This window comes from Crotalus tigris, unplaced genomic scaffold (genome assembly GCF_016545835.1).
Source record: "Crotalus tigris isolate CLP2741 ecotype Arizona unplaced genomic scaffold, ASM1654583v1 scf7180000017733.2605024, whole genome shotgun sequence".
Taxonomy (NCBI): Eukaryota; Metazoa; Chordata; class Lepidosauria; order Squamata; family Viperidae; genus Crotalus; species Crotalus tigris.
The window spans coordinates 1,787,163-1,804,051 of record NW_024096600.1 but is presented as its reverse complement, the minus strand read 5'-3'; the positions used below and the strand labels follow the sequence as shown (position 1 = coordinate 1,804,051).

Below are 16,889 nucleotides of genomic sequence, written 5' to 3'. Positions count from 1 at the left end.
AATAAAATAAGTGCATTCATACAGCGTGTCCAGTCGTATCCCGGCCCCCCCGGGGACATCAACCCCAGGCCTGCCGGAACAGGAGAGTTTTAATGGCTTTCTTAAAGGCCGGCAAGGTGGGAGTAGTTCGAATCTCGGGGGGAAGTTGATTCCAATTATTTAGGATGTGTCTAAGAACTTGAGCAAATTGTGTGTGGTTTTTGACATTTTTTAAAAGCAAAAAACATATACTTATAAAAATAATTTGGTAGCTATCACTAGCTATTGCAGTGACAAGAACACATGCCTCATGTTGTCGTTTTGTGATAAGCTGGATAGTTCTTTGAATCTTGACTGCAAAAATGAGCTATGACAATTGACATCAGATGAAAAGACAGTCGAAAATTGCAGCACACAAAATAAGTACAGGAATAACAGACTATGAATTCTAGGATGCTGTTTTTAATTCACTACCTACAATTAAGGAAGGTCTGGTTACAGAGTACTTAGTACTTTTACCAAAACAATTCCTGAATATTTAGTAAAAAAAACCTACCAAACTGAAACTGTACATTGTCCATCAGGCGAATGGATGCAGGAGCACATCGCTATGGGAAAAGAATAAAGAGTAGTGATGAAAAACACAAATTAAATTGTATCAATGTGCCCCCAAAAAAATCTGGCATGGAAAAAAGTAACACTGTCCAACCAACTGTTAAACACTGAACTTCTGCAAAACAGTTTCATCATTGAGTAAAAAGATATTCGATAATTCCTCAACACTGAGAGTCAGGATTTTTAAAATCTGAACCATAATATATTGTTATATTTGGCCTTTTAAATAAATTTCAGATAATTCAAATATATCTGAGATTCAGTATTATAAAAGATTTCTAATATTGTATTGAACCACAGTTAACTATAATTGTTTGAGGAGAACACTTTCTAAAATATAATGCCATATCGTAGTTAATTTTAACAGGTCAAAAAACATTTCAGAAATTTGATAGCAAAGAGAAACTCTTGCTTAATTCTGAAGGATGAATTCAACCTTGGTCAAACAATAAAAGATATGTTTGCATAATTTGCTCTCCCTCTACTACAATCTGCCATCTATCCTTTAAAATCTGCACTGGAGAATCAGATGGCTCCCTTGAGCAGATTTTAAGGTAGGATGCCTGGAATCGCAACTGCAGGCAGGGGAGAGAAAATATGCCTGGATAATGTTAAGTTTCACTCAAAGAAGTAATACTTGTTAAAAAAAAGGGTATTACAATTTAAAAATAGTCAAAAGGGGACCAGAGCAATAAAGAATAAAAGTCATGTAAAAGTAATGAAAAGATAAAGGAAGATTTGAGCATTTAAAGAATACAGAGCTGTTCAAGAGGAGAGAGGAGGACGGATGAAACATATATTTCTATGTACTGTATGTATTCTGTCTTCCCCAAAAATGTCCCTGAGGTTTGGGAGACAGAGTAGTATAAGATCTGGTATTATGGAAAAAATAGAAATGGGGAAGGAGAGAAGGCACACACCTTTGTTTAATTAGATATCTGAAAGGAATATAAATTAAAAGAAATAAAAGACAAGAAAAAACAAAGAAAAGACAAAGAAGTAAACAAAAGATCTACAATGTCTGGGAGATTTCAGCTTTAAAATATATCATTAATTACCTATCTATTATAGAATATATTATAATACTTTAAAAAAGTAAGCATCATTATTAAATTTTAAAATAAGGATGCTACTTGAAATTTGAAGTTTCTAATCTACTTTGCTCACTTGAATCTTGCAAAATCTTGAACTTAAATTGTTGGTCTTTGTAATTCATTGTTTGTTTATATTACTCACTTAAAACTTTATTTTATATATATATGTTAGAATTGATTGAAAAAGACAATTGATTCTTGGTAAAATATTCATTTTAATAGGGGCAATTCTTCCTAACCAAGATAGATTTAGTTTTTCCATCTAGAAATATCTGCTATTATACTTTTCTAACACAATAGATATTTTTTAAAAAAAGAATCTTATTGTTTTACTTTTCTTCTTCTGCTAAGTTTCGTTGTCAGCATTTGAGTTTTTTGAAATTATTCTAGTAACCTTGTACCAAATCATATTGCTGCATATATTCATTAACATTATTAAAACAGAGGCTGTGTTAAGTAATTGTAAATACAACATAATCAGCAAATAATTACAATTTAGGTTCTTACATTGCTAATTTTACTCCTGGCATTTTTATTTTTTTTTGCCTGATCTAGTCTGATTGCCAATAGTTCTACTGTAATGCTAATAACAAAATAAACAAGAAGAGAGGGGACAATCTTATATCCTTCAGCATACTCTACCATTGTGATAAAGAATTATTTACTATTATTTTGATTTTCTGCTCTTTATTAATACTCTGTATCCATGTTAAGAAATTTGAGCTAAAGCCCTTTTTCCCCCCAAAAGTGTAAGCATGAAATGCCAAATTGTCAGTAACATTTTTTTGAACTGAGGAAAATAATTTATCTTCAAAAGTGCTTTGCCTCTATCCTCATATTATAGATTTATTTCATGCATCCCATTGGTCTCTATTTCAGAGTTATATTACCTATGCTTTTATAAAAAAAATACTGATTTTAATGTAATAATGGAAATAAATGGAAAGCCTTTTCTACTTCTGAAAATTTGTCTGCTTATCCCTTTCCTTCTAGTGTTTTAATTTCTTGGATTTATCAGAATAACAGAGTTCAAAGGGATATAATTAAATACATTAAAATATTTTTAATACATCAACTACAAATTGTTCAGCCATACAAGCACCATATAAATCCTTTTATAACACTAATAGAAAGCATTGCAGTTTTACCCTTTTACCCAATTCACTCAGTATTGCATAATAAGTTTAATAATTTTTAAAAAACACAATAAAATAACTGATGCTAATATGTTGTTCCTAGAAGAGGACACTTTATATTTTAAGTAGCGCAACTCTACTCCAAACATAACATGCAAACAATAACAGTTTTGTACTTCCAGGTTTAATCATACTGAAATATAGTTTGATTTGATATAAATTGGATTTAAAATACTCAGAATTAATTTTGGTAAAATTTACTCAGTGACTTAATCTGCATTATCTCTCTTCCACTTTAAGGTTGTTTTAAATGATAAGGCAGAATTGGGTTTTTTTAATAAAAAAAGGAACTAAACTGTTTAAATATTGAAACCATATTGACACAAGAAATAATTCTATATTTATTATTTGTGGCATCAAGAGATCAATTCTCAAAAACGTAAATTTAAACATTTTACCTAGCCCTCTGTTGGAACTGATTACATTATTGAATGGCAGTTTTAAACATATTCCTCAGCCTGAGAGGCAAGTAGAGTTAGGGCACAAGCATGCCATCTAGTGAAACTACTTGATACTGCAGCTTTTTAAAAAGTGCAATTAAATACTATTTGAAGAGAAGATTACTTTACCTGCTTTGCTATTTCTCTTAAACAGGCCACCCCTTTCTCAAAGTTTGGAAATACTACAGAGCCGTACTTTTGGTATTCAGGGACTGGTCGAATTTTTATTGTAACTTCTGTTATCACTCCAAGGATTCCTTTATAAAAAGAGGAAAATAATCATTTTGCTATTGCAGCTGAAAGATATAGAGAATTTTATGATTTCATATCTGTATCCAAAATCCTATTCCACATATTATTTAAAATCATTAAAAAATGAAAACCACACAATAGTGTAGTTTATTTCTTTCAATATTTTCCATCCTTAAAGCTCTAAATGAAAATATACAGGGAATTGTGAGGATTAGCCTTCCAAATATAATAGTATTTATTCCCTATAGCATATATAAGATTAAATGTTTTATATAATATTACAGTTGTTATTTAATCCTCTGAAATGTAACTTAAACTCGACGTGAAATAGATTTGTCAAAGGATCCAGCACAAAGTACTGCTCTAGCACTCATTAAAATGAGAATATTGCACACTGTTTTGTATAAGCAAAATATCTAAATATGTTTTCTAGTATTTTTAATGGTGAATATCAGTTATTTAAAATGGAAAAGGCTTCTGATTACAAAGGAAAAAGAGACCTATTTCAGAAAGAAACATTTGCAGGTCTATGCAAATTGCAAATGAGCTCACAAAAGTATGTTGATGCCCAATAAATTAACACCTGTTTCAAAATCCAATCAACATTAGAAACCACATGAATTACAGTGGCTGTGTGGTGATGCATATATATGATTTTATTCTGGCTTCATCCAGTAAGTGAATTCTGCAATTGTGATTTGTAAATGTTACTTTATGGCTAAGTGTAACTTTGATCATACAGCTTGTTGAAACCATGATTAAATAAAGCATGGTTTTGCACAATGTCTGAACCATGCTATTTATTCAAATCACTTCAACTGAGAGGGCGGCATGGTGTCTTAGTGGTTAAACATTTGGCTTGTTGGGTGGAAAGCCAGCAGCCCAGGTTTGACACCCGAGTTCCATGCGACAGGATGAGCTCTCATCCTCACCCCAGCTTCTGCCAACCTAGCAGTTAGAAAGCATGCAAATGCAAGTAGACAAATAAGTATACGGGAAGGTAACAACGCTCCATGGCATCATACTGGCCACATGACTGTGGAAATGTCTTTGACAGCGCTGGTTTAATGGCCTTGAAATGGAGATGAGCACTGCCCCCTATAGTCGGCAACAACTAGCAGAATATAATCCGCAGGGACTCCTCCAACCGAGAGTTATTAAAATCTGACTAGTCATTAATTTGTGCTAATTATTCCTCAATATGTTTATTTGGTTCAGGCATCAAACATATTAAGGCTTTACAATTGAGACTGCAACTTGATATCTCCAAGTATCAGTGTTAAACTATTGAGCAGAATGCTACCTCATGGAAATGTACCTAGTTCCTTCCTAATATATCAAAACAGAGCTATGCTGTTTTGTGCTGAATTGTATGAGTTAGATGACCACAGTGGCACTTGCAGGAAGTAAAAGACATGTGGGCAGAATGAACACAGCAACACTGACCTATTGTGACACAGGCCCTGTTCCCTTTTATATATGCATGCAAGTACAAAAAAGAGCAGAGCTTATGGCGTAACAGTGTATTGCTGCACTCCATATTTTGCTGAAAAACTTTGCAAATGTGCATGATCGTATAGTTTAGTAAAATTCCTGTTCCTTCAATCAGAAGTATTAGTTAAATATCGTGTTATAGAAATATGTAAAAAGCATGAAAGTATTGCAAATTTTAAAAAATTATACCTTCAGATCCTAAAATGAAATGATGAATGTCAGGTCCTGTTGACATGCGTGGTCCTTGACAATTTTTCTGAATTACGCCTTTGGGTGTTACCATTTTTATATGAACCACCTGTATAAAATAGAGAATCTGCTTAGTACTACATATAAATGAGAGCATATAAAATATGCATGTATATTAAATTCTGAGGAAAAAATAATCTACATCCTATTTTGCCACTGTAGATAGAAGGAAAGGAGAAACTGATCACACAGAAATTTGTATTACACTAAAGAAAATATCTAGTAAAAATTTTTTGGTGCCTCCTTAATTCTTTTCCTCCCAAACCCCAAAACGCAGATCAGTATATACATTATTTTCTTTTCATATGTGTCAAATAAATCCAACATTTGTCAACCACTAAATTACATTAATGATTTTTTTCTGCGTTTATCAGCTAATATTCATTAGTAACAGAAAAATACAAATGCAGAAGTTAATTTTAAAAAAAAAGAATTATAGAATATGTTTACCAGATCTTCAATATTTCCATAAACATTTTTCTTCATGCCTGATGCTCGGGTGGCTACCCATCCTCCAAGAGTACTAAATTCCATCGAATCTGGTTCATGGCCTGTACAATAACCACTTTCACCAAGCTAAAATTAAAAAACAACAACTCATTGTTTTAACCATTTTTAGCAGCTGCATTAACTTCCACTGCAAAGTTCAGTTTTGGAAATGCTTGAAAAGTTACTTCACTTAGACCAGGGGTAGGCAACCTTGGCTCTTTTATGACTCGTGGACTTCAACTCCCAGAATTCCTGAGCCAGCCATGCTGGCTCAGGAATTCTGGGTTGTTGAAGTCCACAAGTCATAAAAGAGCCAAGGTTGCCTACCCTCGACCTAGGTAGACCATTGGAATGTAATCTTCTCAGGATTACCTGAGAAGACTATTGGAAAGTTCCCCAAAAGAGTAAATATATTGCAGCTAGGCAATTCTAGAGGTAAAATACGCCTACAGGTAGTCCTTGTTTAGCGACCATTCACAGTAAAGGCAATCACGAAAAAATAACTGTGCAACCAGTTCTTGCACTTACAATCTTTACAGGTCTCTAAAGCAAAGGAAAACTGAAGTAAGATCACAAGGACAGTCATGGTTTCACTTAGTGACCATGCTGCTTAACAACTACCAATTGTGGTTGCTAAACAAGGTATATTGAAATACTTGACCTTTTGTGTAAAGATGAGAGACACAATTTAAGGCATTGATGTTCACCTTTAAAGCCCAAAACGTCCTTGGACCTGATTATCTAGGGACTGTCTACTTTGATATGAACATACCTACCTATCAAGATCAACAAGACATGTCATCTAAGAAATTGCCCTAGCTTTCTGTTTCTTCCTCTATTTGGCAAGTATGAAAGGCCTGCTGTACGGTATCAGAATTCTAAATCAGGGGATCCACATAACCACCATTATATAATTCGTCCCAATTTTTTTTAAAGGAAACTTCAAACATTTAATATCTTTTGAAGAGAGTCTGGGCAAAGGTACCACTAAATGAACCATGAATTCACAATTAGATTGTAGATTCCCAAAGTACATATTATTTAAACCAGAATTCATTACTACTACAAAAGTGTCAAACATTTTATTTTAATAAGAGCTTTTTGTTCTTTTAATAAGCCATTCTACTTAATACCCATATTTCATTATGTGACTGCATAACTTTCTTCAAGATGATAGCTTATTCTGGAGCTAAATGGAAGATGATAGAAACGTCCCCAAAGATAGCGACAATATTGTTTCTGGTCAGTGACAGAAAAAGCCAATTTTTAACATTCATGTTATATCTGCTAATATTAAAATAAACAGAAAAATTAATAACATAGCAACTGCCATTAGCCTGAATATAATAGGCGTAACTGTTCAAATATATTTACTTTATGAGCCAATATATGGCAGTATATTTGGAGCTATAAAAATACCAGCATTCTCAAAGGGATCGGTTGATGATACCTGTCTTTCCAAGTCTTGGCCAACAATGCCAGCATCAATGTGAGCAGTTAAATTTTTCTCATCTATCCAGTGAATCCTGTTCTATTACAAAAAAAAAAAAAAAATACTTGTGACTTGTGAAAAATACTTACATTTAATTATTTAACAAAACATAGTTAAAATCAGTGATTAGTACAACAGTAGGCATTAATTATGTGAAAACCCCACCATTCCAGGAATGGAATGTTCTATTTCTAAAGGCAGAGTTTTGCATAGCTATAAAGACAATAAATCAACAGAGACAAGAAGATGAATGCATCCTGTCTATTTGCATTGCTGAAATTGCACATATGAGGAGAAAAACATCAGTCAGAAATTAGAATCCATAGATTCTTTTAAGAATTAAGGAATTAATGAGGTTGAAATCAAATTTCATCTTATTTCAATTAACCACAGATGTCAAAATAATTCTAAAGTGACAATATACCAAAGACAAGGCCTTCAGAATAGTGAAAAAGTTACAGTAGCAGAAATTATTTTATTTCTTATATTCAGTCTTGTTCAAGATATGATTTTCAAGAAGTGGTAGACTCAGACCAATTTTAAACTCTTTTGTGTAAGTTTCTCCCTTATTTTATACTCTGATATCCATCTATGAAAGTAATATTAAGAATACTAAACTTTGAACTGGGGCCAGACCTAACCTACTTTTCTAGAATGTAGGTTTCTAAAACTGTTCCTCCACTAGAATTTAATCCCTGCACAATAATTCCTTGATAAAAGAATTTTTACCATGCTCTTACAACATGATCTTCATCTTATCCACCGTCTCTCTTTGTGAAAAAGCCTTAAGTATTTAGGGGGATCAGCCTTAAAGTTATGTCTTTCCATTTATTCATACAACTATCCCAAAACAGCTTCAAGGTATGCAAAATCATTTAGGCTTTGTCATTCATAACCTGGGAAGCAAACCAGACAGCTAGCAATTACTTCAAACCGAGGCAATGGTGAAGAAGAGGCATAAGGGATATGGACTGCACATTTCATGCTAATATTGTTTTCTACCAATTCAAGGATGTGTGGGGAAAGAGAACAATCCTACCAGTAGATTTTACAAAGAAGAATGGAATTGGTAAAATCAGTTTTCTTCTCCTTCTCCTAATCTGTCTAGACTGCATCTGAATGTATTTGTAGCGTCAGGAGGAATGAGAAAATCCTGCTTGTCAATGTAAATCCACTACCAGGATGTTGGGTTTCATCCAAAGAAATGTGATAAACTAATATTTCAGTAATGCATGAAATCACATCTCAGTCTAAAAAAACCAGTCTTGGCAGCATTTCGTTCTGACAAAACATTCACAATTTTTTGATTGAATTTTATGTTTTTAATTACTGCATCGGTTTTGAACCCTAAAGTTTTTTTTTTTAAGTGAACTAAAGCTGAAATGGTATTATGCAGTAAACAGCAACAATGTGAGCCTGGGAATATAAAACTGGGTCTAAAAATATTTAATTGCTTACTCTTAATATTTATTGCCACTGACAAAGTTCAAATCTAAATTGTAGCCTTATTTTCATTGATTACTATTAAAGAATCTGGATGGTCAGGGTTATGAATCAGATTCAGCTGGTTTACCACAATCTGGATCCTACTTTTTCAAATCACAAGCGCTACAAAATCCAGTGTATTTGATGGTATGTAAAATAAGATGATAAAGCTGTCTCCTAATTCCCTATTTCATACTGCTATCAACTAGCAATGATGTTTCAACTTATAGATCTGATCTCACAAAAAATGTACAGCCATATTTTAAAGTGATATTTTAATTACATTTTTCCTAACATCCAATCAATTGGTTCCCTTGTGTGATCCTTGTAAGCAGAGTGCTTAACAGCTTCTTCACATATATTAAATAAAGACTTTTTGCTATTTCAGAATCTACTGAAATTAACTGATGAAGATGTTATTAAAAACCTAAAGGAGGTTCCAGAGGGAACTTTCTCTCATCACATGTATATCAATATATACAACATCAACATTAAATTTTAAGTTTTAGGTTAAATTGATGAAATGCAATTAGCAAGATTAATACTCATTGTTTAAGTTATCCTGATTCTCAAGACCAATATTGTGAATGCTCCTGCTGGAAAACTGCTGATCACTTACTGAAAATATTTTACAAACTCATAATGTTAATGGTGCAGGAGATGCAATTTAAAGAATTCTTATCAAATAACTTGTGAGAACGAATGGGCTTGAAACATGAAAAAAACAGATTAAAATATTTACATAGCTACTCAGCATAAAGATCCCAGAGTGATGATGATCTGACATTCTGTGAAGTTCACTTGAAACTGTTTTGTACACATACCATTTGTGAAGTGTCTAGTGAAACAATAGTTCTTTTTTCATCAGGAGGACACTGAAGTCCACTGCTAACGCTTGTGCCTCCTACAGATATGAGAAACAGATCAATTTATATTTCATTTGTTACCTCAGTATTATTTCCTTAGATTATATTTTATGACATCCACTGACATGAATGAATGAAATTTCGATGTGAGCAAAGGATAAAGTGGGGATGAGACCAAGGAGAACAATCCCCAATCCCAAATATTTATGGGATTTAGATAAAAGATACATATAAGGATTTCCATAAACAAAATAGCATATGGCAAAAGGTATTTACTATTAAAACTAAAAAAATTCTATTTGACATAGCTTAAGATACTATGCCCCAATAATGCTTTAGACTAGAACCTGGCTTAAAAAACAATTATTTTTTAAAATGTTAATAGCTTTATTACTTACCACCATAAGGTATAATACAAATATTATGCTTGCAGGCTATTTCCACAATTTTAACTACATCATCATGGCATTCTATAAAAATGAACAAAATATTAAGAGTTTAAAATATTATATTTTAACATAAATTACTGAATAACGCAGCTAATCCCAAAACATTTAGAAGTGAGTTTTCTATTTATTAAAATACTTAATTGTATTAAAAGTATAAAGTCACTAATATTTCTGACAGCTTTTAGACTGAAAAGAATCATCAATGCAAAATAAGCATTAACTATGGGAGAAAATAAGATGTTAGCCTCCTTTTAAAAAACAGCTTTGAGCCCAAACTATAAACATTTTAAAATGTACATGTTGTTTAAAAAATTCATGACATCAAAGTAGCTTGGATTAACCAATCACAATACAGAACTGATTGTTACAGTTCAAATATCGAGTTGTAGATTCAACAGAATTTCCCCCCCAAAAAAGCTCAAATAAATAAAAAGCAGTCTAGTCCAAGAGTCTTGAAAGAAGCTTGATTCTTAATATCTAAATTAATAGTTTAATAAGTCTTCTAGGAAAGGCTTCCCATGAAGTTTGAACTGCAAAGCCCACGCTCTTAGGACCCAGACCAAGTTTCAGGGAGGAAATGCACAGCACCCCTGAGGCTGAAGAGGTGTTCTGAGTTACTTGGCCTCCACAGAATCCTTCTATTTTAAGGCAATTAGTATATTTCTGATTATTATATTCCAATTGACTATGCTCACTAATAATTCCCATACTAGCAATTTGCACATTATCAAATGTGTTGAATGGCAGAGTTGTATTATGCTGTCCAATGGTCAACAAAATTTTCAGGCACTGAAAACCCCTGATGGATTTCACAGATACAACCTCTGTTTTAAAATTAGAGTATTTCATTAGCTTCAATGGGATTTAGTTATTTTAGTTATGCCAGGAATAATATTCATTTAATTATGCAAATTAAATTCTACATAAAATGCTAAGAAAAACTAACTTTCTTGTGATTTCCTTGTAATATTGTAAGCCTCCCAGAGTTACCCTGTGGTAAGATGGGCATCCAATAAATTTTACAAATAAAATAATATAATAAAATAGTCTATTATATTAAGAGCTAGCAATTCTTAATTGAACTAATTTTATAATCATGGTACTTAGATAAGGCGATTATCTATTCTCATACAGTGTTAATAAACAATCACAAATCTTGAAAATAGGTTACTACAAATTTTGCTCGTTATTTTTGGTAATGCAGGATCAATAACCAAGATAATCATAAAATGACATGCTTCTTGAAGGAAAGACATAACACATGCCACTCTTCTCATGATCACATGGAATTTGCTCAACTTTGCATCTGAACACCTTTGTGCAACAACTGAAAATGCCAAGTAGCTCATCTTGAATTAATGTAATCTTCATTAAGGTATGTTCATACATTAGAGAAAATATTATAACTCATTTGTTTAATAGGAATTGTCTAAAAATAATGTTCAAAAGCAAGTAATTTTAAGACTTACATTTGACTTTCAGAAAAAATGGAGCTTTCTATATGTTGAAATAACATTTTATTATTTTATATATTTTTACTGTTTGGCACTCTGTGTGTTTTAAATTTCGCCTATTCCCTTTACTTTGAAAAAAATACAAAGCAAGTGTCAACTGCAAATAGAGACTGTATTTTTATAACAGTTTAACCAACATGCAACATAAACATTATTGGCAGATTTCCAGGCTGCATTTCTGGACTACTTCTCTAATACATACTTCGTATTCTGAGATTCTATAAATTGTTTCTCAATTCCATTTTTTTTTTCAAAATTGAAAATACTGTTACGTAAGTTCAGTAATAAGTACAACAGGGAAGTGCAAGAATGAGCAAAATATTCTGAATAGCTTACCTGGCCATACCACTACATCAGGAACCCGCTTAAACATTCCTTCCCTGAGCAAAAAAATTTCATATAAGCAATGACCTGAAATACAAGGTAAAAATAAGTCTCACAAAGACATCAAATGTTGAAAGCAAGCAATTAAGAAATTACTTTGTGCATGCTGATTTTGCTTACCATGGGCTCTAAAAAGTCTAGATTCTGCTTCCTGTGTATATGAAATTTTAGCATTTTGGAGGTCTTGAAGAAATTCCTCACTTGCGACGGAGGGAGGTACATCACTGATATTTATGGATGTCTTCAAAGTTAAAACAAAAAAAAAAAGATAATTTCCAGTGTATTTATTCAGAAAAAAAGAAATCACCTCAGAAGAGCATCATTTTCAAATATGCTGCAGGAAAAACAATTCCTACCTGTAGTAATCACTCCTTAGTCATTGAAGGGTGCAAAGAAATGGCCACTTACTACGCAGCCTTTATTGTTTAAATAGAGGTTTACAAATAACAAAAGATACAGCATGGCAACAGCATTTCATTGGCTAAAATCCTTTTCCAATCCTCAAGAGTAAAAAGCTAGAGGCCATAAACAGGGAAACTTATTGTTCACCCAGCCAGCCTTATCAAACTGGCAAGGTCACACAGACCTGCATACTGTCACGTCACCATGGTGATGTGAGGGGGGGAGAGAAGATAGATGCAGAACAAAGACACAAGCGTTGGGGGGCGCAGTTTTCCACACACAACTTTCGCCTGTCTCTCATCTCTACACCTACCATCTTGCCAGCAATCTCTCTTTTAGCAAACCAGTTACCTTTCCCCCCATTTTACCAACTCATCACACTCACACAAAAATCCTTTGGAGGAGTCTCTGGAGGAGATCTTAGGTGGATGCACAGAAATAAGGAATAACTGAAGTGTATTGCTAAACAAACAGAAATGTATGTGTGATACAGTTCTTAATACTTTTTATACCACACTTCTTTCTCCAGAGACAGAAGAATGAACGTTTTTCTAAGATAGACTTCTTGAAATACTGCAACAAATTAAAATCAACAATCTATCAATGTACAAAAGTATAAGTTTTAAAGCAAGCAATCTGTGCTTAAAAAGTTTTGAATTAACAGATTATATTTTCAACTACAGATCCTCACTGACAAGCTAGCATCCGGCAATAAGGCTGGGAAAAATCTTTATGTCAGAGTTGCAGAAGGACAATGGACAAAATAAGCAGTTTTATGTTTTAACTGAATGATATATAAAGAATTTACTACAGGTTAATGATTAAAAAACACACACGGCCCATGTATTCACTTACTTTAGGGGTGGTTTTATGTTCCATATTTCCACCAAGATTTTTCTCTAACCAATCTTTCAAAAATGGGAATATCACTCCGCCTATTTGATACCTGAATCCAAAAGAATTTTCATCAGTTCTTCCAGAGTTAAAACTAGTAAAAACCTGGTGTTATTTTCTTTATTCAGATATATACAAGCAGTGGACATATAATTTCTAGAAATAAAAGTCCAAGTATCTGGTAAGATGGGGATCTTAAAATATCAGTCATAACAAACTAAGTAGAAATTTAAGATCTGAAACTTTAAGCATGAAGTAACCTTGCAAAAAAATATTACTCAGATTTTTGTAACAAAAACGTCAACTCAAAAACTTTTTAGAATTCTGTCATGGTCAAATATAGAAATAACAGTCACATAATTTTTAAGTTCAGATAAAGTACGGTATTCCACTGCATGTTAAGCAAGCTATAGGACAAATCCCTATGCTGATTACAGCAAATCAAACCTAGAAGCAGATTATGAATAGCTTTTGCAATGGAGGGGAACAGTAGTGGAATTTAGTATTGGCGTAAGTATTGTTTCATGTAGTCACTTGTTTCCCATTGACAAATTATTCAAGAAATTGAAGACTGTAGTCAAGAATGCAAAATATGAGATTTTTGCACTGAGTTTGCAAACAAAATTAATGTTGCTGCCTAATGTATCTTGTGCCATTGTCCAAATATGCAAAGTGATGCATACAGGGACAAAACCAGTTACAGATAGTCCTCATTTAGTGGCCACAGTTGGGATGGCAATTCAGTCATTAAGCAAAATGGATGTGAAGTGAAACCGCAACTGTGCTTATGATATTTCTTCAGCTTTTCTTTGCTTTACAGAAGTCATAATGCAATGATAAGTCGCAGTTACCTTTTCATCAACGTCATAACTGTGAATAGTTGCTAAACAAGGCAGTTACTAAATGAGGTCTACTTTTATATGTAGAAAAGGTCCTTGGGCTTCCACATACTTGCTTGTTATAACTGACAAGAGGTAATCTTAGGAATCGGACTGAAATAAAATATTTCCAAATTAAAATACATTTAAAATACTGCAAAAAAAATCAAGAATACATGCTTTCTGGAAGCATTGTTCAGGGTTACAAATTTATCTACTACCTTATTCCTTTAGAAAACTACAGATTAAAAGAACTGGTTACAAGTTCACAAGAAAGGGCACCTTTATTTCCTGAAAACATGAACATTTGAATCTTTTCAAAAATTATTTATGTCTTTAGAACAGCCAAAGTTATAAATTATTTTTGTTATCTATTTTCTAAAAGGAAATGACAAAGTTAACAAATGGATAAGGGTTAAAATCTTAATTCAGAAACAATATAATCAAGATATTCTGGTTCACTCAATGACAACAATAGCTAGAAAATTCAGGAGATATAAATAAAAAGTATTTCTTTGTAGAATGCATAATTGTGTTAGTACTTTTAGATAATTTATTACTGCAGAATTTGATAAAGATGGTTTAGATGAATTTAATAGCAAATATACGTAGCTCAGTGTTGAATTGTGAACTCAGATTTCAACCATAGAAATATAAACAGGAGCAAAACCCACCTTCATCTACACTGATGTTACATAATTGGATAATGAAATATTTGCAAACAAACAACTAAGCTCAAAGAGCACCAAGGACTCAACTGACAACTTTAAGACGCATTTAGATTAATGTGTGTAAGGTAAACAGCATATGCCCAAACAAGTCCAATAGTAAATAAACTCTAAAAGTAATTACTTCCTAACAAAGAAAGGCTACTCCAAAGTTAATTACCTATATGCTTCAGCAAATCAACCATATTTGTCTGTGATTGTGTATATGGCAGCTTGCAGCTGAAATGTTTGATAAAAACAGAATATGACAGAATTGCTATTGCTCATTCACACTGGAAAAGAGGAGAGTTGTTTGTGTCACAGAGAATACAACATGGATGCATAATAATGTGATATTTCTTGGCTTTCAATATTAGCACTCATTTCTTACAATATGTCATAACTTCAGTCAACAGTAGTCATCTTTCCAAAAAGAAAAGAAATTATATACCTTACTGTCTCTATAGCCGTTACCTTTTTCCGGTGAATTCTCCTTGACCCTTCTTATTGAAAATGAATTTTGAGTCATTGTATCCCCATCCATTCCACTTTAAAATTTCTTGCCTTAAAGGGAATTGAGGATTAAAAAAATTATGCTGTTAATTCAATATTTCCAACTTGTTCGATAAATTAAATAGCATTAAGACATTTTTTTTCTTCAATCTTTATTTTGTTCTCTGGCAGAAATGGCAGTTGTTATTCAACACTCTTGAAGACATGTCACTAGGGGAAGGTTTTCCATCCTATGAAAATAAATAATCTTCCTTCTTCCTAATTCTGTTAGAACAATTTAATGCCAACAGATATTCATCTGATAAAGTAGACTGTTGAGCTGAGAAGTATAGGCAATAATAAATTTGTAGACCTTGTCAAATTCTTCATTGTCTCAGCTATATAGTCTAAAACAGTGGTTCTCAACCTGTGGGTCGGGACCCCATTTGGGGTTGAACAACCATTTCACGGGGTCGCCAAACAACGCAGTCCGCCATTTTTTCCCCCTTTACCTTAGCTGTGCTACTCCCTTTTATTCTATTGGCTTTTGAAAGCCAATAGAATAGACTCTCTTGAATAGAGTCTAATTCTATTGGCTTTCAAAAGCCAATAGGAATTGTCCAGGCTGTCTCTGCCCTGCTGAGCCCGCCAAAAGTCCCAGTCTGCAAACGGTGCTGCACCAGTTGAATAGTCCTCGACTTACGACCGGTTGAGTAGTCCTCAACTTACGACCAGTTGGGGGTCGCGGCATTAAAAAGGTTGAGAACCACTGGTCTAAAAGGTATATTCTCTAGTAATCTATTAATAGCAACAACTACTACCATTATGCATACACGCCAGTCATTTTGTTCTACGGGAGCAGGGCTGCTGTTTGAAAGATCTTTTTAGAGCCCACAACACTGACCAAAATAGTTTCCCCATGAAATACAATGAACAGAATATAGATCAAACAGAATATATCCAGCTCCAAGGCTAAAAACGTTTCAATATTAATCAAAATACTTTGTTAAGGGGAAGAGAGGAAAATGCCCCAGAAGACTAGAGAGGTGAACTATTTTTCACACAGTAGCCAGGAAAATAACATGGAGATGCCTGTGAAGTCAAGCTCAAGAAGACTTTATTAAACAAACATGCACATTTTTAAAATAAAAATGTTCATTAAATACTGTAGAATATTCCTGACAGTGGTTTATATATTAAAACCAAATCTTATTGAGGAGTGTCATTAATCACACTCATCTTGGTATGATAAATAACTGGAATTTACTCACAAAGTTTTTCAAAAGGGATGTGCATATATATGCGAAAGATGTTCATTAGTGATATGCTAAGCAGCCATGATTCAGTCCAATCCAACCAGTGATTAGATTTAGTGTGAATTGTAGTTATGAAGGTAACAAATTTAGTTTGTAATAAAATAAAAATAAAGATTTGATATAATATTCTACTACATATGATAATGTGCAGATCTATTGACTCCAGGTAGAATGCAAATACCGTAATATCCTAAAAACCCTA

General features: G+C 33.0%; 1 protein-coding gene across 3 annotated transcripts in view; it reads right to left on the bottom strand.

The window, feature by feature from the left end:
- AGPS (alkylglycerone phosphate synthase) overlaps positions 1-16,889 on the bottom strand; it is a 52,507-nt gene that overhangs the window by 22,340 nt on the left and 13,278 nt on the right. For 2 of the 3 annotated variants that reach the window (XM_039339347.1, XM_039339349.1), the window contains exons 2-12: positions 15,354-15,443; positions 13,256-13,346; positions 12,119-12,239; positions 11,951-12,025; positions 10,050-10,121; positions 9,610-9,689; positions 7,259-7,339; positions 5,770-5,895; positions 5,260-5,368; positions 3,454-3,581; positions 536-587 (exon numbers count right to left, since the gene is read on the bottom strand). In XM_039339347.1, coding sequence (XP_039195281.1) covers positions 536-587; positions 3,454-3,581; positions 5,260-5,368; positions 5,770-5,895; positions 7,259-7,339; positions 9,610-9,689; positions 10,050-10,121; positions 11,951-12,025; positions 12,119-12,239; positions 13,256-13,346; positions 15,354-15,443 — 1,025 coding nt within the window. The other variant, XM_039339348.1, reaches the window with a different exon arrangement.